The 17,824-nt window shown below is 44.2% G+C and overlaps 1 protein-coding gene across 2 annotated transcripts in view; it reads right to left on the minus strand.

Annotated features, from left to right (window-relative positions):
* The window catches only part of AUTS2 (activator of transcription and developmental regulator AUTS2), a 787,788-nt gene that overhangs the window by 61,072 nt on the left and 708,892 nt on the right, over window positions 1-17,824 (minus strand). For both annotated transcript variants that reach the window (XM_068909849.1, XM_068909850.1), the window contains exon 6: window positions 14,265-14,313. In XM_068909849.1, coding sequence (XP_068765950.1) covers window positions 14,265-14,313 — 49 coding nt within the window. The remainder of the gene's footprint in view (window positions 1-14,264; window positions 14,314-17,824) is intronic.

Raw genomic sequence — 17,824 nt, forward strand, 5'->3', positions numbered from 1 at the left:
AAGTTGCAGAGAGAAAACTAATATACAGTGATAAACTATGGATTTAAAGCAGCGATCTACACACTTTCCACATTTAGCCAAGAGAAAGTAAACAAAACCTAAGTTTTCAAATGAAAGCTACTAAAATGAGTTTCTCCTCCTCCTGAAGAGTCAGCGCCAAGACTGAACCTTACTCTTGGCATCATATATTTGTTTTCATTTGCAAATTGCTTTATCTATGCATATTGACTGGAGTAAACAATATGGGCAGGTTAATTACCAAAGCAAACTTTTACCTGCAAATTAGACTGATCTTTTGTGAGCTTTGAAGTTTACTTTGCTGTCTGCCCGAAGTCCTTTTGCCACTCCTAGCTGTAACTGCTAGCAGCAGCAGAATTGTAAAACGTTGCAGAAGAATGCTACGGATTCTTTGCCGAAACAACCACTGCTCCCCTGCGCCAGCATCGCTTAGAACAACTTACAATAACAACGCAAAGCTCCTGCTTCGTCTACCCCCCCGTTCATTTACTGCCATTGACTAGGCCTAAAAAGCAGGCACAAATATTTTAGCAGGATAATCGTAATTCCCTTGTTAGGCTGTTCATACAGCCCACGTGCATACACACCTAGTATTTACGTGGCTGAAAACCCTGCTCTGATGTTCACTCGCATGCACTTGGAAAGTAACATTAGTGCTAAGAAACACAGCAAGTCCAAGAAATTTCAAGTTACGGCATCTGTCACACACTGCTTCATGTAGCCGCTCTGTTTTATCACATACACCAAGTCACACAGGATTAGTAATACAATGTAATAAACAGCAAGGCGCTCGAGGCCTCTCGCACGCTTTACTGCGCGCAGCTGCACCGCCACGGATCGAGCGGAGCATCAGGCTGGAGCCAACCTCCAAAAGTTTGGTGCTTGCCAAGACGAGCAGAGCGATGCCTGGCGCCTGCTGCATAAGGGGGAGTCGCAGCACCCGAGGGCGCACGCGAGGCCCCGGGACCCTGCCACCGTCCCCGCCGACCTCCTCCCTGGGAAAGCTCGAGCAAAGGAGGCGGCGTGGCAAAGAGCCTGCGGAGACGGTACGCTGCCTGCTGACGCAGAAAGACATCCTTGGGGTGAAGGATGGTGAGAGCAAAAAAAAATTGTCCGTCTTACTGGGGAAACCTTGAATTTGGGGATAACTGACCCTCGATGCAGTCCATCCCTGCATTCCCAGGATGCATCAATACGCTCCAAAGAGACCTTGTTTTTGTGTAAACTACCGGAGCAATAAAAGCCATCATTAGAGACAATTTGCTGGCTAATCTAATTTTTAAGTATGCACAACCACTCAGAGCAATCAACTTCAAATTAATTATAATATCAGACTAAAAGGGGAAGACGGATCATTTCCTGGCCCACCCATAAGCCACCTTGGATGACAGTACCTGTGTGTGTGTGTGGGGGGGGGGGGGTTAATGCTATTGTTAAGCCTTTGTTCTAAGACGTCAGCCGTTCACCTGCAGGAGAACGACAGTGACCTGCCACAGGCTGCAGAAGAGACCCACCTCACTCGCTGCAATAACTAGCACGCTCTTTCCAAAGCTGTCAGGCGCGCGTCTCGGCACCAGCTACGGCTTAAAGATTTGCTCTGACATGAGCCAGGCAGAGCTGGGGCTGTTATCGTTAAGGGCTCGGCACACGGTGCCCTGTGTCAGCTGCATTGTGCTTTGGGTTTGCCTCACCCAATTATTTGTTTGTCATGTAGAGACCGAGGTATTGAGCAGATATTGTCAAGTTATTTTTGGCCCCCAATGTGCTGGCAAAACGTAATGAGGCCTCGAGGTGAATAACTGTCTTGGCAGCTAGGTGCAGAGATGATGTGCTGTTGAAAGACTGGAGAGCAATTAGGTTATTTGAATAAGATGAGATGCCGGACAGGGCATGTGAAGACAGAAAAACAGCTTAACTATTAAAATGCCAAAAGCCCTTAAAGCTGTCAGCTAAACATTTACACAAGTTGTTAATTTATTACCTGCTGAATTGCCAACAAACTCATTTTTTTTTATTAATTCAGAAGATGTACAGACTTGTCCCACATGCACATATTACCCAGCCTTTTTCAGACTACTGTAACAGCTTGCCAGATAATTATTATCATTATTTAATTGTACTACAGTGATTCCCACATGCCCTGGCTATGGGCCTGAATTCCACTGTGTGTGGTGCTGTACAAACAGGAAAGATGGTCCAAAGCCCTATTATTTAAGAGTCAACATTATAGATACACGCAGAAGATTCAGAAAAACAGAAAAATAGTTAAGTCAGTTGAGAACCATTGCTGGAAGAGTAAGAGTCACAACATACCTAACACAGCGGAGAGACTCCGGCAGAAGTAGGTTAGGACAAAAATCCTCTGCTGCTTTGTGGCTTTCACCTGCCATTCATAGGTGGCTGCTCCAAATCCTGCCACCTAGTAAGCTGGATTCACACCCACAATGCCCGTGAACATGCTTAACATCTCACAGGATTCGCCTCTACGGAAGCAACCTTCAGAAATAACTGCACAAAGCCCGTAGGAAGTGATGCAGATTTTTCTTATTGATTAAGATGTTTTATGTGCAAAAAACTCACATCACTTCCCCTCTGCATCACAGGATATAGCACTTGTCAACCTGATAGCATTCGGCCACGATCTTTTAAAGAATGTCAGTGTAAGATAGTTATTTTCATAAAATATTCATTCAGACACATATACAAGAAAACACTTCATAAGGCTGTTAGCACTAATAATAACAAGCAACTCCAATTCCATTACTTTCAGCAGAGATGAGCAATCTCATTTCTTCTCCCTTCAAGACTGCAAACTCATAAAAGTTGCTAATTTGAGAATACCGGCATCTAGAGAGACCACAGGGAAAACACAACAGCAGGTACAATAGCTAGAAAAGAAAACTTGCCATAGTATGGAGCAAACCTGTAAGAGGAGAAAAGCTATCTCTGCAACTAAGAAACAAGTGAGAGTTTTCTAATTCAACCCATACGGTTGTTTGGATTTGTTTTAGGCTCCTAAATGCTCAAACACAGCCTTCTGCACCACGAGATGATGATTTATCTTGGAGCCTAATCCAAACACTGTCAAGTCAACAGCAGCCTACTTAACACTGCTGGTAATAGGCAGTCAATGACTTACGAAATACCTGTTCTAGGTACACAGAGCACCACCACCAGCAGAAGCACCTCCGACACAGTTACATGACTGTTACCAGGACGAGTTAATTGGTCTAGCAGCTTACATGCAATTGCTTGTGTATTCTAAGGGTTGCTCACCTTTTCTGCAATCAGATGTGACTGTTCAAATATAAACTGGATTATAACGAGCCAGTTACTCAAGAACCACGGTCTTCAAAAACAGTTCTACCCAGACTGGCCTGCTTTAGACCTGACTGATGTAATCACAAGATTTCCTTCCTTGTGGTGGAAGAGCATACAGATGGTGTTGTGTGAATCCTAGTATTTTTTCAAGCATGCTTTCATTCCTTGAAACTTGATACATACACTCAGTGACTCTGGTCAGCACTATTGCTCTTCACAAAATGTTAACAGCTTTCCATTTAGCTTTCCATTTACCCATCCACTTACTAATTCTTTCCCAGATCCCAATGAAACTGGAAGTTCTGTCTTCATACAACAACAGTTCTCATTCCAGATTAACATCCACTCGATTGGAAGTTAGAAACACAAGACTCAACTTCTGGCAATGAATTAAAGGCCAAGATTATTCCTCCTTCTCACTTGATGAAGAGGAGAGGTGAGAACCCATGAATTCACTCTGTTTCTCCCAGTCAACTAAATAAGACCTGTCCAGACCTTAGGAAGGGCGTCAAGAGTACTTACTGGCGTTTAGATGCTTCACCTAGGTGTGGTCAGGTGCTAGAGGGAAGATTTAAGCAGATCTCTTTCATGGAGTACCACCCCTGGAGATCAGTTCTCTCAGTTACAATGTTCTCCTTGTGTTATCCCAAAAGTGCCGAACAAGTCTGCTATCTAACCCGTCGATGCAGTCCTAAACTTGAGGTTTGAGATGTAGAGCAGGAGCAGCTCGCGCAGCTTCTCACCTTGCCTCTCAGAGACAGCCAGGTCACACACTACGCTGAAAAATTACCAAAGTTGGATTTTGATAAGCATCTATCTCAACTACTCGAGAAGTGAGAGAAGACAAAACCAGTTACTACCATGGAGCAGAGCATAATGGTGCCATTTTTCTGCCCAGCAAAACCTAATCCTGATATGACTTATGCCAAAGCAATAGCGTTTTTCTGTTTTGCTGACACAGCAGTCTTACCTACTGAAGTCTGATGATTGTATGAACAGCAAATGATAAAAAACAGTAACCAGAAGTAAAACTGGGTACTTTGCTCATCTGCATTTGATTTTTAAAATGCTGTTTCCTTTAACGAAGGAAGTTTGAGTGCTTATGGGACTAACAATCTAGCCAATGAACTAAGGATTAATTTGTGTCTTTACTGCTAGTCAGATCTATTTTTATAAAGCCATTCTTCTTAGGCTACAATGTCCTTAGCAGCAGATGTTTTCTATTACAAGCCATGCATATTATTTTGGCTGCAATTTTCAAAAGTGCCCACTAACTTTAAATAGTTAGAAAAGATATCAAGTTGACGTGGGAGCTCAGCAGCGCTACACCTCCTCCCTCTCCGTGGTCCTCCAATCCTAACCAAAATCAGGCAGCAAAACGTGAGCAACAGCACAGGCTGTGTTTTCACTCCCCTTTCCTCCCCGCTTCCCTCCCGTGGGCAGCGCTCACGTGGCATGCCCAGCACCTGGCTCCGGGCACTCCTTGAGCACGGCGAAACAGCATCACCACCTCGCCGCTGGCTGAGCCCAGTACCATCAAGCACTCCTCTCCAAGCGGCAACTTTTTGCCAAAACCATAAAGAAATCACGGAGGTACTCACAGACGGCAGAAGACAACCATGCTCCAAAGACTGTTAATGACTATAGGTGTGTATTTAGGATGCTTTCTTCAGCTGGTCCCACTACGTGAAGCCCTTGCGTCCATAGGGATATGTCTATGAGCACTCAGCGCAGCTACAGAGGACCATGTGGTAACATCTGACTCTGGGAGCTCCTTTGGCTGTAAACAGGTACAAGCCACGCAGCCCTGACAAGGTTTGGGCAAGTTCGGAGCACGCCTAAAATCAAGATTTTAAGTGCCTGGGGAAAACTTGCTCTAGTAAACACAAGCTCAGTCAGGTGGGGGGTTTGAGTCTTGCGCTCTTGGACTTAGGAGTTCTTCCCAGGTCCCACTTTCAACATGTGAGTTGAGGTCTTAAGCTCAAAAAAAATAAATTATTAGAAAAATATATTTTGGATAAGCATAAAGAAAATCCCCAGCTCCTGCTTCTCACAGCATATGCAAGTCAAGGCCATTTGTTGTTCTAAAGGGCACTTAAATCAGTTTATCTGCTCCTCTGTTTGCCTCTTTTTAAGCACACATTTACATCAGCTTTTTGCAACAGCATGTTGAAGGCTGTATAACACCCCTTCCCGAAACACACTCACTCACTACTCAAAGTGTTTCTCAGCACGCTCCTGGCAGCTCTACAGGTAATTACTAGTAAAGTCGAGCTTGGAAAATAGTTTATGTTACACTAAATAACTTCACGCACTGAATGAGTTTAGGGCACGTTCTGATTTCAGGGTGAAGTTGGACGTTACGGCCGGGCTGATCTAACAGCGGGTCGGTGCCAAAAGCGGGGGCAGCCCCTCGCCCCACTCTGCCGGCACGTTGCTGCCCCTTCCCTCACACTGACCTTGGTGCCCATCAGCCCTTCCGCTGAGACAGCTGCAAAATCATCCCCTTTTTCCTCCTGGGTTTATTTTTCAGGCAGCTCACAGAGGCCTGCGGCAAACACCAGAGGTGGGGGATGAGAGTGGGACCCAGTAGGGCCAGGGGGCTCGACCCACCCCACGTACCGGCACCCTCAGAGGCTCAGGCGACAGTCCCGGGCGACGTGTCTGCGTTGGGGCTGAAAGACGGAGTCGGGAGCGATTCCTGGGAAGCCAAAAGTCTCAAGGGTGTTGCAGGATTTACTCTGTGGCCCTCAGCCAGCAAAGCACTTAAGTAGATGTTCGATGTTAACAAGTGTTTCAAGTTAGTCAAGTGATGAAGCACGTTACTGAGCTGAGGCCTCAACGAGGACCAACCGGGGTCTGTTTATTCTGCCACGTGAAACCAAGGCGGCCCTCGTACAGCCCTCTCGTACCTCGACAAATAGCGGCGTCTCTCTGCCTTCCTCTCCCTTCAGACCAATTGCGCCGAGCAGCGAAAAAGTTAACAATCTCCCGGTTTAAAGTATCACCCCCCCCCCGGGGAGGAACACGGTGGTTCTCCCTTCGAGCCTTCATTTCAGCCTCCGTGCCTACTCAGACAAATATCATTGCACTTATGTCACACACTTGAGGCTCTCTTCACACGTTGCGAGAGCGTGTGTGTGTGTGCCTATGTGCTTTTAAAAACCCGGCCGAGACTTTGGAGAGCGAGCGAGCGGCCTGCCTGTGGTTCTCTTCACTGCTATTCCCACGCGTCGGAAAACAATGACTAATTCAACCAACTCGGCCGACTCCTGGGGGCAAGCCTGCATGATGAAATATCAGACTTTGTGGGCTCGTTTTATGCGGCGAGGCATTTAAAATATGTCGGGGCCGTGAGGAAGCTGAAAGGCGTTCTTGTTTAAGGGACGGCTTCGAACCGGAGGGGGGGAAAAAAGCCTAATCGCGTTGATTTTTGAAGCAACGACCAGGACTTGAAAAAAGAAAAACAAGCAAGCAAACAAAAGAGCTTCCGTATCGCTGCCGCTGTGAAACTTCTCCTGACATCCAGAGTGTCAAGATTGAGATACATAACTAAAGCAAATGGGATACTTTGGAGTACTTTTTTTTTTTTTAAATTAACAGCAGTTTTAGGTAAGACAGCTTGAGGAAGGAGCGTTACATCGTGCCAACCAAGAAGACATGAGATCCTAGAGAAAAACGGACTGCAGAGGTGGGTTAGTTAGGCAGCCAGGCCCTTGGTACGTCTGCACACCTCTGAGTATGCAATATGGGCGATCCTGAGCACTTTCTGCACAGGAGAACTGTCTACAGTCCTCAGGAGACATCTAAAGAGGGGTCTGCAACACACCTTGGATGACGGTTAGAAATACACCATTTCTTCCTGAAGGCAAAGCTAAAGGCTTATGGCCCGTATCTACTCTTTTTTTTCTTTTAAACCATATGAGAATGCACTATACACTTACATGGTGCTGTTGGAAGCACAGTTACTCCACCTGAAGGCTGCACTTCCACAATATTCAAGTCTTTCGCAGCTGCACTGCCCACTGCACGAGCAAACCTTTTTCTCAGGTCACAAACCAAGCAAACTGTTGCAGAGCCCAAATGCATTTTGCTAACTGAAGTGATTCAATCAAATATGCACGTTAAATACATCTCTAAATCAGATGAAGGCATCAATTAATATTGTTCAGTATTATCGAAAAAGCATGTATTCGTTGCCTAAGTGCTGTTGTGTTTGCACGGTCCTTGACTTAGCTCCGAGATTAGGGTGGAAGTAACTTTGCTAAGGTGACAGTTCTGCTAGGGCAAAACTCATGTCTGCTGGTGTAAAACTGATGTAACAGTCTTTGCCTCTCCTCTGCAAATGACATTGCTATTGCTGTGCTTTTCCAATTGAACTGAAATGTATTTGATAAGATAACAAATGCCTGGCAAAGCACATTTACGTTATGTACGGGAAAGAAGAGGAGGGGAAAAATCTTGTATAAACAGCAAAACAATGCAGCTTTATCTAATCTCCGCAACTTATTGCTGCTTGTCTGTGTGTGTGTGTGTGTGCGCGTGTGTGTTTTACTGACAAAATAAAATAAATTGAATCAGCTCACACACGATAACATGCTCTTTCCTACCTCATACTAATTGCTTGGCTAATTGATGTTTGTTGAACTTTCTCCATTTCATTGAGTGATTAGGTACAAAGCTAACAGTTGACATCTGTAGGCGCTTAACTGGCGTCTGTAATTACTGTTAATGTTAAATAATTGTTAGTTAATTGGAGTGGTAACTGACTGAATGGAATCCAGATTGTGAAGCAAAAAGAGACCTAGTTAAATAAACATACATTTTCAGAGAAAACAACATTTTATTACAAGGGAGAGACTAACAGCAGGCCAGATACGGGAGGTCTGCAGGACGCTCTATTTATAAAATTTCATGCCAAACTCCAGCTTGCACTCCACTAATCTTGAAGTAGGTCAAGTCAGGTTCTTTGCCATCATAACACTCTTACCCCTAAGAACTTTTCAACCTGATTTTGAATCAATTCTTTTAAGTGGTTGTTTTGCAGCCCAACGCTGATAAACCTGTCTGAGAAAATCAAATACAGTTTAATCTATAAAACACATACTTTCTCCAAAATAGATAAAATTATGCATTAGTAAATATTGTCGTTTTGCTCACTGACACTAGAATAGTTTGACTTTGCTAAAATCAACAGCCTTAAATGAATGCGCAAAGGAACACAATCGCCAACTGAGAAAAAAGAGAGTAGCTGATGCAAGTTCAAATGGGCAAGGCTTCTGAGAACAGCATTTTCAACTGTCTCCTTTAGCTATTCTGGTAAAGAAAAGCCAGTGCCAACAGGTACTTGTACTGTTCTGGGCGTTTTATGGTTTTGCTTTGTGTGTAATAACTAACTTAAAAAACAATCAGTGAGGCCTCAAAAGACTCCTTTATTTTAAGACTGTAACATTTCGGATTTAAGAATGTGAAAGGTTTTGGAAAGGCCTACCTTTGACTTTCACCCGTCTCAGAGTACATCACAGCATTCAGTGACCTTCTCTTACAGCTATGGAAGAGCTATTACATCCCCCAGCACCGGCTCTCACGTTCTAGATTGAGAACTTCCAGCACGGAAAGCGGAGGGGGCACGGAAAGCCTGCTCCAGACAGGACTAGTTGGACACAAGAGACGCAGGCGTAAGGAGAAGTTAGGCAACAAATGCCTTGCTCAGACAAAGCCTTCATGGTACAAAAATAACTGACTGGCTGTTTTGTGTACTTGACCAACGGACCATTAAAACACATTGATTTTTTTGCCTACCTGACTTGGAAGCTACAGTGAAGTGACACAACATTTCTTCTCATCTAACTTGCAGGTACAAGAAACTTGGATCTTCACTCTTCCAAATGCTCAGTTCCTCACTAATGAGATGGTGAACACGGAAAATACCGAGAAATCATCTGAAACCCACAAAATGCTGGGAAATAAATTGATGCAAAGCCACCAGCAAACTCTCCACAGGAAAGGCACCGTCGTTTAGGGAGGGTAAGCCATCTTTAACAACCACAAAAAGAAGTCTGAGGAGACACTCTTATGATTCAACAGTCCCTGGCATTCTTTGGCTGACTGGTGTCTTTCCTGTGGCAGTGGGATTGCTCCATAACCCTCACAGCAAACTAGGAAGAAGCATTCCCCTGAAGAGAAAAGTGGTAGTGTGGAAGACCAAACTATGCAGAGAACAGCCCCAAAGAAGTCAAAAGGAAAGCTGAGAATATACCTAAGGATGGTAGGTTTCTATGGACTCTTGGAAAGGAAGGAGGAAGGCTCAGTGGAAGGAGGAAGAAGTAGTCAGCTCTTGGGCACACTCATTATGTGAGGACCGCATGCATACTACCTATGGCATAGTGGATTCAGACACAGTCAACACGAGATGCTGTGTGGATGGCTCACTTAGAGAGAGGGCACTTCTCTACAGCCAAGTATCTCCTGTGAACTGGCTCAGGAACGATAAGTATCTGCCTGGTTTAGCTCCCTACTCGTTTACAGAAACAGTTGCTGCAGAGGATCCTTAAGAAACGATTCACCAAAGACAGATGAGGGAAGAGAAAACAATACGCCAGTTTTTCTAGGGAAGGATATTGCTCTAGAACCACCTAAAAAGCCAGAGCTTGATCCAACCAGTACTTTAGTCGCTAGTGAGGACTAGTAACCCAGATGCCTCGATCTGCCTCCAGCTGAGAGTATAAATATTTCCCTGACAGCTGGTGGTACCACAAAGCAGAAGGATTCATAAAGTTTACATGAACATCCTGTAAACAATTTGAACATAAAAAGCCATAACAGCCCAATTGTGCTTCTGATCAAAGGCAAACTTCACTGTACAACACAAATGAAACTTCACCACTTTGGGACTCTTTTCTCCCTCCAGGAAAAGCTGTTTTCCAAGGGTACGTAGGAGGGAGTTAACATAAATTAAATCCATAATAGTAGTAGTAGGAGCTGCCTGCTCTGTGGTATGATTTTCAGAAGTGTCTATTTTAATTATTATAAGATAATAGAACTTAATGATGCTGGAAAGTTATGTTACAAAAATTAGTGAACACAACTCTGTATTTGGGACAGGATTAATGTTATTAAGGTCTGAGACGCTAAGGAAAAGCTGACGTGTTTTTTAAACACTGGAAGACTACAAGCAGTGATGCTGAAATCGGAAGGTATACGCTGCATGGAGGGAGGGGACCTGGAGCTGCAGTTGGGTGATGCCCTCAGGCTAATCAAAGCAACCTGATAAGAAAGCCCATCTGAAAGGCTGACATTGAGCAGAGCAGCGTGGGAAATACTAACACAGGGACACATCCCACCATCTATTTTCATAAGAATATTGAAATCACCTGGAAAGGCAGTCATATATCCCTGGCACTTAATAAACATGGGCATTCCCCTCGAGCTGCTGCAGCCCCTGTGGGGCAGGAGGGAGGGCAAGCTCCGTGGCTGCTCCCGCATGTGAGAGGTCCCAATTTGACTCCTGACTTCTCCACAGGCTCATACGACCTGGCAAAAGTAGTTTACACAGTCCGTGCCTCAGTTTATTATTCCTAACGGGAAGGTAGGACTTCTCATCTTCCACTCCTTGTACAGCTCATCTATTTACTGCAACAGGCCAGCTCCTTTTCCAAACTTTACCAAGGGCCAGATCCTCACTCTTCAGGCATTTACCTCCCTAGATTTCAATGGGGATCACCTGCCTAAATGACTGTGAGCATCACAGCAGAAAGACCTCACGTCCAAGTGATGGAGCTGGGGGCTCTGATTCACAACCAGGGACAACTCATCTAAAAGGCAGCTACAACGATTCCTGCCCCGGTGACCAAGCCATGCTCTCCTCCACAGTTCCCACCCCGCTACAGATAGCTCCGAGCTTGCCACAGCCCTCTCCTGAGCAGGCTTTGCACTGGTATCACACATACCGCAGACCCTAGGGTCCCCAAAACCCATGGGTCAGCTTCCCAAACCCACAGGTAAACCCATGTGCCTTCAGGTACACATCTTCCCATTAGACTCTAAGCACAGTTAACTCCTAAGTAGGAGCCGAGGGACTGAATTCATGAAACTTTATGGATCTTTTCCTCCTCACAGGAGCTGGAACGCATCCTTTTGCCCTAGATTTTTTTTAATTATTAATATTCTTGAAGGAGGAACCGGTCCACATTATACATCCATACTAATCCAAGCACAGCACACGCTTGATCTCACCTTCGGCCTTGAAGTCCTACGGTAATAATACAACTAAATGGCAGAAAGGGGATAAAACACATCCACAAGACCGAAAAATACTTCAAGATTTCTGCGGGGTTTACAAGCACACCACTCGTGTAATTTCGGACACTTCAACTAGCTATAATTTGTAAAATAAACAGGGCAAGACAAAGCGCGTGTGTGAAACTCGGGTAACTTTGAGGGCTGTTGGAGAGGACCCAAGGAGGTTGGGCCAAGGAGGGCTGTACACTTGTCAGCTCGCTGCACCTCTCACCCTGGTCTAACAGCCAGCGGCTCTGCAGATTCTCATCCTGATTTGCCCAATGCATATCTGACCTTTCTTAAGGGTGATTTTTATTGCTTTTGGCAAAGGAAACAACGGGCAACGGCGGGGGTGGGAGCGGGGGAAGAACTGGCTTTAAAGCAAACGGGCTGAATTGCAACGCGAGAACTTGAACTTGAAATATATCAAACTGACAGCGCCTCGACAGTCGTCAACCATCCGCACGACACACACAGAGAGAAGGCAACAGCCTAACGGCAACCCCCGGCCCTCCCCGAGAATCCCTGCACCTGTCTGGAAGCAATTATTGACATTATCTCCAAACAGGGGATCTTTTTAAGTTTGGTTTCCTGATGTTTAGCAGTCTGAATGCTAATTCCTTTAACAAAACTCTCCCCCGCCCCCGCTTTTTCCGCCCTCTCGCCTCTTAATCTCTTTCTCCTAGTGGAAAAAAAAAATAAAAAAAAAGATTAAAAAAATACCAGTCAGCCTAGTTTTGCCGCACCTGGATTTGCATTGATTCTTCCCCTTGTCATTCATGTTCCCAACAGGAATTAGCATATGGCTTTAAGGGGAAACTCAGGAGGAGAAAATAAAGCCGCCATTTTGATGGAAATAAGGGGCAAAGGAATAATCTACCATCAACTAAAAAGCTTATTTGTGTACGGTTTCCCAAGCAAAGCTTGGAAAAGCCTATGTTGATTTTAGGCTACACAAAGAAACCCTAATCCTTTCAAGGGAACTAAATCACCAAAGAAAAGTACCTCGGAAGAAAAGGCTCCCTGTCAAGCGCGGTTATTCACAACCAAATAGCCGCCACGAAGCAAAACTCCTCGGTAAGTAAACAAAAATAAGAATGTGGGAAATGTGCTCGATTCCAGAAAGAAAAACGAAAGGAAGAGGAGCAGGGGCCTACTCTTCATCAATCACTTCTCATTCTTGGGCCGCAGAGAGCCCTTCACCCTAGCTACAGGCTGCCGGCGAGGAACGTCGACTCACTGGATTGGCTCCTGTCCTCCCCCGGCCCAGCCCCAGGAAAGGCCGCCTCAAACGCCAAAGCTTTTTACAGCAAATTAGCAAAATAAAGACGCAGTCACACGTAGTTTGGGGGCTTCGGGTCATTCCAAAACTCAACTCTTTCCCCCCCCCAACCCCCCCCCCCCTTTTTTTTTTTTAAATTTCTTCAGTATTTTGTTTGGTTGGTTTTGGTTTTCCCCCTCCCCAATTTCAGTAGCGACGGGCCTATCAGCAAGGGGAATCCCAAACGTACCGGGGTCACATAACCCTCCGCGAGGCTTTCGTGCAATTCGGAGGCACAGAAAAACACCAGGACGACCCGCTGGAATAACGGACCCGAACCCAAACCCTCGCGAGAAGCACAACAGGCAGATAACTAAGCAAATCCACACCTGGTCCACAGATCATACCTAAAGCCCGAATTAAGCAACTATGTACTTGATGGTCCAGGCTGACTCAAACATGCCCCCCCCCCCCCCCCCCCCCAAAAAAAAACCCCGGTAAATTAAAATACTGTGGGTTCAGAGCTAGAAGCAAACCTTTTTACTAAGCGGTTATCATGCGCTGTCGTTCACAGCGGGGTGAAAAAGGTAGAAAAGCTGATGCATTTGTAAAGGCTTTGAATCACACGCTTCGGCGCAACGCACGCCTGGAGCCGCTCCTCAACCCTCCTCGCCAAAAAAAAAAAAAAAAAAAAAAAAAAACCCACACAAAACAAAGCAAAAAACCCCCAAAGCCCCAAAGCCTGTGGTCTTTCTAATAACGCTTCTACACAGAAGCTTTCCGGCACTGATTTAGGGCAAGTTTTCCCTTAATGTACTGTTATATCATTAGCCACTTTCTCTTTATATTGCTGTTTGGAAGAAATTAATGGGATACTGAATATTTAAATGTGGCCCTCTATATCATTTATTAACTTTACAGAAAGCATACAGCACAGTAAGCCATGGTTTATGACTATTATCCAGCGAATACTAAACGTTGGCTGGTTATTACTGTCAGCAGTGCAAATTGGCTATTCATAATTCCGTGTCTATCATGTAGCTGATGAGTAACAATCATGTTAAAACATTTTGAAAACTCTTACAGTTATTTAAATGAGCTTAAATTAAAGCCATTTGTAAAATAAACTATTCCCTAATATTGTTATTTAAATTAATTCTGACCTGGCAGGCAATGCATTATTTAAAGCCTTTATATTATATTGCTTAAGCAAAGCAATTACCAAGCATACAGAACATGTCTGAAACCAAGAGAAACATAAAAAGCACTAACAAGCTGATTGTGACATTTCTGCAAGACAAGTTACATTTCATCTCCCATTGAAATTGCCATGAAAAGAAATGTATGGGGAAAAATATGTTTGTGATGTGAATTGCAGTCTTACCTTTATTTGTAACAGCGTTGAACAGTTTCTCAGAGCTGGCATCAGATGCCTGAAAGACCAATAATAATAAAAAAAAAGTTACGCTTTCTGTAAGTGTTACGTTTCAAAAGATATGCCAGTATAGTTACGTACACACATATATATGTACATTTATTTTAGAAAAACAAATCAGGTAACAAAACCAAGAGACCTAATGAAAGCTGCAGCCTCAGAAAAAAAAAAAAAACGTCCATAAGGTGGTGCTATTTGGCTGTGCTTCACCTCCCTGCAGTGCAGATATTTATTTGGAAAGATTCTGTTTAATAAAGAAAGAAATGATTTTTTATTCAACATATTAGCTGCACATAAACTGTATTTTGGTACTGTAATTATCCAATACATTCTGACATTGATTTTGCAATTGAGAAGAGCCATGATTTTGAATCATATAATCCAGTTTCAGGAATTAGCAGGACTGCGGGTTTCTTTCTTTCCTTCTTCCTCCTTTTTTTTTTGTTTTTTAATATTTTGGGAGAAACCTACTGTGGTAATCATATCATTTTCAGCATCTTTAAAACAGAGTTGATAAGTTAGTAATTATATAAATTGCTCTTATATATTCTTTGAAAAAAGAAAGCCACTATTAGTATTTAATAGTAATATTTCCACATAGGATTTGCCTCCGTCAGAATAACTGATTCTAGACACCACGCTCTGTGTAAACTAATAATCCATTTTATCCTTCATCATGCCATCTTTATCTATCTGTGGGAGGTTTTTTCCTACTGAAATTGTGTTAGTATCTTATCTACTACTGCTGTTTGTATGCCAGTATTTCAGTTACTCTTACTATCTATTACTTAAAAGCCATATTTAAGTTTCACGCAAAAATGCTGTGCTCCTCCTTTCAAAACCTAGAAGGGTAGGAAACCAGACTGGAGAAGACAACCCTGCAAATGTTAATTTTACAAACATCCTGACTCCAAAAATGGACAGAATGAACTTCAGGCATCTGTGCGCGCACACACAGATGCGCACACATCTAAAGCTTAAACTTACACCGTACCCCCGCTCACAAAATACAACTAGCTGTTCAAATTTCAACTATATTTTGGATACAACGCTGTCGAGAGATGGTCTGCTTTTTGAAAATACATAGAAAAAAGTGTGCTCAGTAAAAAAATATTGCAAATGGAGAGGGGGAAAAAATCAACATTTGAGAAATATTTTAGTCTTTTTTGACTGATACAGATCAGTTTTCTCACTGGATTCAGGGAAAATAATTAAAAAGTATCGTTTATTTGGAAAGTAGATTGTATTTTTTTTAAAGGGAAGGAATTTCTGAATTCCAAACCAAGAAAAAAAAATAAAGAAATAATGCATCTTTAATATCTCTACTGTACTAAAACTTAGGTGTGATATTACCAACAGACAAATAAGTCAATACAGTTCTGATTGCATATTATACTATAATACTACACTGAAATAACTTCCTCGCCCTCAAGTTAACAACATAAAAAGATTTCTGCATTAATTATTAAAAAGGGCTTTATTCTTTTTCAGACTTCTAAATAGATTTTACTAGATTACTGCTGGTTTATTTAACAGCTGAGCTGGTATATTTCTTCTCGATCAAATATCTTCTAAACATTGGATTTATTGCCCAATGATGGATTTACTATTCAGTGACGACTTTCTCTAAATTAATGAAAATATGTGAATAAAGTACAAACTGAAGAGAGCAAGGCCACGTGCTTTAAAGAGCAGTCCGATATTAGTCCAACAAATTAAGAGATGCTCAATGCTTTCATTACCTTGCCAATCAGCCTGCTCTCTGATTAAAAATAATCTTTCCCAGTGAATCTCATCTGCTGTTACCTTTTCATAAGTAGCTTCCCTCAGAAGTCAGAACTCTCCAAACTATTATTTCTTTTAAAAATAAAACCCTCGTTTATTTAAAAAAACAAACTTCTTATAGTTTCAGTTATTACTTTATTCTACTGTTTCAAAATGAAACAGCACAGGAAAGCTGTGTGTTTCCTACTCCCTCGGTTTTTCCAAACAACAGAGAGAGAGGAAAACATTTAAGAAGTTTGCTCTACTGCCAAAAGTAAACCAACCCATTTTTTTTTTTTAAAGCCAAGAATTTTCAGGTGAAATCTTTTCATTCCTATTGCATAAAACAGTCAGAAACACTGCTGTGAAATCTCCAAGCGGCGCTTCCTAGACATAACGTGGTGCACAATACATTCCGCATGAGCATCACTTGTGAGCAAATTAGGGATATGAGCATCAGCACAATACGCATATATTAAAGGAATAATTTCACAAAGACAAAGGTTGCCAGAAAGCGAATCTCATTTTGCACTACTGACCACGCTGCTCAATGGAACAGCAACTCGAAAAAAAATAACATCGCCTCGGTTACCATACAACTAACCAACAACCACCTTGCTAGCTCGAACCAAGAGATGAAACTTTGACCGCATATCTGATTACTTCTAAATTCGGTTTTAAATATGAGACACTAATTGCAGTCAATGTACAACTGATACAGCAGTAAGTGTAATCTCTGCCAGCAAAACGATACAGTATCAACTGTATTTCAACGCAATTAATACATTTTTTTCATAATTAAGTAGTCACATCACGCAACAGCACTAAAAGAATGAAAGGCCAAATGAGTTTTGAGACACAACCCTGCAGAAGGCGAAAACACAACGCCTTCACAGAGCTGACCTCGCCGCTCCTCCGTATCGACCAGAGCCTACAGCCCTCGACGTGTTTTCATTTCAGCGACGCCTGCTTTAAGGCAACATGGTCAAACCTTGATGTTTAAGCGAGGGAGACCGGCTTAGCCACCCCCTTTCCAGGAGACGAGTTAAACTGTGGCTTCACTGCCCTTTCTCCAGGTCCTTCCCACCGCTCCAGCCCTAGCGGGGCGGCTCAGGGAAAGGCGCTCTCTCTCGGCAACGTTCACGCTTCCCAGGGATTCAGCGCACACACGACTACCCAAGGCGCATTATGCCCTAACAAGCGGCTTCTTAAAAAGTCACCCCCCCCCCAGCTCCTCCAGCAGCCAGGGCGGAAAGCGGGGCTGAAGCTGATTAGAAACCGTTCCCTCCTCTGCGCTCCGCTCGTTTTCCCCTACAAATCCCCGTGTTACCCAGCCCCGCTTAATCCCTTTCAACACGAAATGAAAGCCCTCGGGCTGGGGGGGGGGGAAGGCCGAAAGAGTGTTTCCCCCTCCTCGAGGAACGTCCTGTCACTCAAGGCGATGCATTACTAAAATATTTCCTGTCCAGACAGAGCGCCTCGACTCGCTCTCGGCCCGCGCTCCCGCACCGCTTGCGCCACCACCAACTCCGGCGCGGAGCGCGGCCGCCGCGCACCTGCCCCCGGCCCGGCCGCGGCCCCTCCGCCCGCCTGCGCGCACGCGGCGAGCCCCGGCCCCGCGCCCAGGAGCCCCGCAGGGGCCGCTGCCCAGCCCGGCCGCCCGCGACGGCGGAGCCTCCGCGGGGCGCTCCGCTGCCGGCCGCGGGGGAGGCGAGGGGCGGCCGAGCAGCGCGGAGCGCGCCGCC

This window comes from Struthio camelus, chromosome 16 (assembly GCF_040807025.1).
Source record: "Struthio camelus isolate bStrCam1 chromosome 16, bStrCam1.hap1, whole genome shotgun sequence".
NCBI classification, from domain to species: Eukaryota; Metazoa; Chordata; class Aves; order Struthioniformes; family Struthionidae; genus Struthio; species Struthio camelus.